Source organism: Scyliorhinus torazame, chromosome 4 (genome assembly GCF_047496885.1).
Source record: "Scyliorhinus torazame isolate Kashiwa2021f chromosome 4, sScyTor2.1, whole genome shotgun sequence".
NCBI lineage: Eukaryota > Metazoa > Chordata > Chondrichthyes > Carcharhiniformes > Scyliorhinidae > Scyliorhinus > Scyliorhinus torazame.
In genome coordinates, this window is record NC_092710.1 from 67,710,197 (window position 1) to 67,715,413 (window position 5,217).

A 5,217-nucleotide genomic window follows, 5' to 3' on the forward strand; every position below is an offset into this window, starting at 1 on the left:
CCAAATGGCTACAATGGATGACCAAATTATCATTTTCACTTTGTAAACTGCTGCTGAATTACTGAGCGTATTCATTTTGGCTCACGCTTAAATTAAATCATATGAGGTCAACTTTGAAACCATTCAACAAATTTGACCACAATTCACTTCATAGAAGCATCCATCATCTCTCGTGAAAGCGTAACACCACCATGACTGCGAAAGAAACTCGGTCATCTCTAGTGTAAGTATAATTCACTTAATGCAGAGGAAATTTGGAGCGTGAACTGTACGTATCAGCATCTACCTAGAACCCGAGAAAGGAGATCTCACCAACACCAGTTCATGGTGCCACTAGTTGCAGAGTACAATTGTCATCTAAAGGGAAAGTGTTGCGCTCGCTAGTATCAGATGGGCACTGTCAACGCTAGTGTAAATATAGGAGTACCAGGAATCCTGGAAGACCATGCTTCAATCTAATGTAAGAGCTATGCAGCAGTAGCACCATAGGACGATGGCCATCCCTTCAATAGATGTTGGTACTATTTGTAGAAGAGAAATGCAATATTCTCCAATTCTACAGGAATAGGTCCTTCGCAATATTGCAAGACTTATATTGCTGCGTGACTTGGGGAATTGAGGCAATAGGAGTGAGTTCAGGACAGAAGAGGGATGTTTGGTGGGGGAAAGAGCCACCTTACACCGCTGTGCAGGAGTACTGGAAGAATTCTAATTGGAAACATTCTCAGAGAGGAACAAACTGCACGAAGGAAATGTGAATACTATTGTACTTTTTCCAATTTTTCAATCTGATAAATTTTGCCCCCGAGTGTATTGCTTGAACTGGAACGTATAATGAAAATTTCCAAATAGTATCCCAATTATTGATGCATTCAAGAGTCGATGGCACGGTATGGAGATCAGTGTTATGACACTGTCTGCAGATTACATGCTGCAATGCTTTATAAGGTACCTTTACAAATATAATGAGTAAAGTATATATTTCAAAAACATGATCAAATGTGCAAGTTTAATTGTGCAATACAATTTTGACTTCCTCTCTTAATGCAACACAACAATCTAAATAAAAATCAACTTCTCCATGCCTATTCGTTTTTTAAAAATATCCAACAATTAATTTCCTCTCTTAATGTAAAACATGCCTAATAAAAAACATCTCGCGATTGCCTTTGTTTCGTTAGAGTGTCCAATAACAATGTTCTCTTACTCGAACATAACAAGGTAATAAACAGTTTGCTGCATGTATTTGTTAAATGACTGTAAGTAATGATAATGATGACATTTCATGATTGTCTACATCGGGGATTGTCGAACGTATAAATACGCTATGCAACGTCGAATTTTTAAACATCTACATTATTCATCCATCTTCACAAGATGGAAAAACCTGTTATTCTGTTGATTAAAGAGATTTACTATCCAATTTTGGCAGCTATTGGTGTCCCAGGTGAGCCATTGTAAACTGCTTGTTTTTAATGAGATTTAGCTGTTTCCCTTTTCTTCAAGCCTGTTGGATACAATTAGTTTGTTGATCTCTTAAGCAGATACTGGAGCACTATATACCTTTTCTTTCTTTCTTTCAGCAAACGTTGTGACCATTGTGATTCTTTACCGTGGAAAGTGTGGCCTTTCCAATTGTATCTCTTTAATCATGTCGGTCATGACAACAGCAGATTTACTGGTCATGATTATCAATGTAATGGTGTATCATATTTTCAGTTATAATTTTAGACTTTCATTTCTGCACCACACTGCCATGTGTCAGTTCGTTCTATACATGACAGCTGTCGCACTCGATTTGTCAGTTTGGTTCACTGTCTTCTTCACATTTGACCGATTTGCAGTTATCTGCTGCCAGAGATTCAAAGCAAAGCATTGCACCAAGAGAACGGCAGCTGTGGTTATAGCAATGTTCTGTGTTCTGATATTTTTCAAGGATATCCCATATTTCTATGGCATTGAACATCAGCAGATAATTAATAAGGTGCAGTGGGGCTGCCAGCCAAGTGTGACCTTTTTGTCTTCACCTCTCGGTACATGTTTCTTCTGGTTTCACCTAACCTCGCTAGTTTGGCTGCCTTTTACTTTAATTCTGTTGTTTAATTGTTTGACAATCAGACGTATTACAGTGGCAAGCAGAACCCGAAGAGAACTTCGATCCCACACAACTGAGAACAAGTCTGATGCAGAGATAGAGAACCGGAGGAAATCCATCATCTTACTCTTCACTGTTTCGGGCAGTTTTTTATTGCTATGGTTGACATCTGTCATCGGTCTTATAATTTCTGGACTGGTAAGCATCAATTCATACCGAGGTGACCGTACAAACTTTGGATATCTTGTCACAGAAATTGGAACAATGTTGAAGTTTTTGAGTTCCTGTCCAAACACGTTTATCTATGCCGTGACTCAGAGGAAATTTCGAGAGGAGCTGAAGACGTTGTTGAAATTTCCTTTCACATTGATTCTGAGGTTTATCAATAAGGAAGGGTGTACAACATCGAGCTCCAGGTGAAATATTATAATTTATTTCAGATTATTTTCATGTTGAGCCTGAAATTCCATCTTATTTCAGCAACATGCTGATTCTCATAGGCACCAGAGTTACGCAATTACATTAAACCTCTTTGTGGCTTTCAAACGCATTGTAGTGTATGCGTTTCACAATTCATTGCTTGAAAACGACAGCCAAATAATGACATTTCGTATTAAAACTTAAATATGTTAGTGATGAAATATTAACAGAATGGAACATCTGATCACAACTGTTTGATGTATAAATAAGTGAACAATCAGTTAATTCCACAATGCAATTGCGCGGATGACATTGATCCAATGAAACTGAACGAAGTGATGGTCGAAATTGTCGGGCACGGGTCAGAATTTCCCATTTACTTTTGAAACTCAGGGATGGTGCCAGAGGAGGAAAGAATCACAAATTCGATTAATTTATTCCAAAAAAACTGTCAGGATAAGTTCAGCCACTACGAACAGGAGAGGTAATGCTCGGTGGTGGGGAAGAGTTTAGAAACATTTATCGGTAAAATGTTGAGTTATTTTGTACTTAGTAAAATATTTCATTTGAAAACGAATTTGTCAGGGGCATGGGAAAACGAGCTGTAGTCCAGAAGCCATTGTTGAGAGTAGTGAGGTACTGAGGAGGGTATCAAGTTCGCAGGAGTGTACCGGTAGACAGGAAGGTGGGTTGAAGTGTGTCTACTTTAGTGCAAGGAGCATCCGAAATAAGGTAGGTGAACTTCGGCGCGTGGATTGGTACTTGGGACTACGATGTTGTGGCCATTACGGAGACATGGCTAGAACAGGGACAGGAATGGTTGTTCGACGTTCCGGGGTATAAATGTTTCAGTAAGAGTAGGGAAGGTGGTAAAAGAGGTGGAGGAGTTGCATTGTTAATCAAGGATAGTTTAACGGCTGCAGAAAGGCAGTTCGAGAGGCATCTGCCTACTCAGGTAATACGGGCTGAGGTTAGAAATAGGAAAGGAGCGGTCATGTTGCTAGGAGTTTTCTATAGGCCCCCAAATAGTAATAGACATGTGGAGGACGAAATTGCAAAGCAGATTATCAATAGGTGTGGAGGTCTCAGGGTAGTTGTCATGGGTGACTTTAACTTTCCAAATAGTGACTGGAACCTCTAGAGGTCGAACAGTTCGGATGGGGCAGTTTTTGTACAGTGTGTGCAGGAGGGTTTCCGGACACAATATGTGGATAGGCCGACACGAGGTGGGGGCACATTGGATTTGGTACTGGGTAATGAACCGGGCCAAGTGTTATTGTTTGTGGAAGAGCACTTTGGAGATAGTGACCACAATTCGGTGTCTTTCACTATTGCAGTGGAGAAGGATAGGGCCATACGGCAGGGGAAGGTTTATAATTGGGGGAGGGGTAATTATGATGCAATGAGGCAAGAATTAGGGAGCATAAGATGGCAACAGAAACTGTCAGGGAAAGGCACAAATGAAAAGTGGAGCTTGTTCAAGGAACAAATACTGTGTGTCCTTGATAGGTATGTCCCTGTCAGGCAGGGAGGAAATGGCAGTGTGAGGGAACCATGGTTCACAAAAGAGGTTGAATGTCTAGTCAAGAGGAAAAAGGAAGCGGATGTAAGGATGAGAAAACAAGGTTCAGTTGGGTCGCTTGAGGGTTACAAGGTAGCAAGGAATGAGCTAAAAAAAAAAGGGCTTAGGAGAGCTAGGAGGGGGCATGAGAAGTCCATGGCGGGTCGGACCAAGGAAAACCCCAATGATTTTTACTCTTATGTGAGAAATGAAAGAATGACCAGGGTGAGGTTAGGGCTGGTCAATGGAGTCAGAAGAGGTAGGAGAGGCGTTGAATGAATACTTCCGTGTTCACCAAGGAGAGGGGCTATGTTTTTGAGAATGAGAGTGTGATACAGGCGGGTGGGCTGGAGGAGGTAGATGTTCTGAGGGAAGATGTATTAGCAATATTGAAAAACCTGAGGATCGACAAGTCCCCTGGTCCAGATGGGATATATCCTAGGATTCTTTGGGAGGCAAGCAATGCGATTGCAGAGCCTTCGGCTTTAATCTTTGGGTCCTCACTGTCCACGGGGATAGTGCCAGAGGACTGGAGAGTGGCGAATGTTGTTCTGCTGTTCAAGAAAGGGAATAGGAATGACCCTGGTAATTATAGGCCGGTTAGTCTTACTTCGGTGGTCGGTAAGTTAATGGAAAAGGTCCTGAGGGATAGGATTAATGACCATTTGGAAAGATGCAGCTTAATCCAGGATCATCAACACGGATTCGTGAAGGGTAAGTCTTGCCTCACAAATTTGATTGAATTCTTTGAGGAGGCAAATAAGTGTGTAGATGAAGGTAGAGCAGTTGATGTCGTATACATGGATTTCACTAAGGCATTTTATAAGGTTCCCCATGGTCAGCTCATGAAGAAAGTAAGGGGGTGTGGGATAGAGGGAAATTTAGCCAATTGGATATGTAACTGGCTATCGCATAGAAGACAGAGCATGGTGGTGGATGGAAAATTTTCAGACTGAAGATCAGTTACCAGTGGTGTACCACAGGGATCAGCGCTGGATCCTCTGCAATTTGAGATTTTTATAAATGACTTGGAGGAGGGGGCTGAAGGGTGGGTCAGTAAATTTGCTGATGATACCAAGATTGGTGGAGTAGTTGATGAGGTGGAGGGCTGTTGTAGGCTGCAAAGAGACATTGATAGGAT

At 41.4% G+C, this 5,217-nt stretch overlaps 1 protein-coding gene across 1 annotated transcript; it reads left to right on the forward strand.

Annotated features, from left to right (window-relative positions):
• Positions 1–1,377: 1,377 nt before the first annotated feature.
• Positions 1,378–2,719, forward strand: LOC140411384 (probable G-protein coupled receptor 139). The gene is made up of 3 exons (XM_072500499.1): positions 1,378–1,447; positions 1,584–2,511; positions 2,596–2,719. The coding sequence occupies exons 1-3, from the start codon at positions 1,378–1,380 to the stop codon at positions 2,717–2,719; spliced, it is 1,122 nt and encodes a 373-aa protein (XP_072356600.1).
• The last annotated feature ends 2,498 nt before the right edge of the window (positions 2,720–5,217 follow it).

Coding starts and splice junctions, on each gene's coding strand:
- LOC140411384 (XM_072500499.1), top strand. CDS start 1,378: ATGGAAAAACCTGTTATTCTGTTGATTAAAGAGATTTACTATCCAATT. Junction 1,448..1,583: donor GGCAGCTATTGGTGTCCCAG/GTGAGCCATTGT, acceptor TCTTTCTTTCAG/CAAACGTTGTGACCATTGTG. Junction 2,512..2,595: donor TGTACAACATCGAGCTCCAG/GTGAAATATTAT, acceptor TGATTCTCATAG/GCACCAGAGTTACGCAATTA.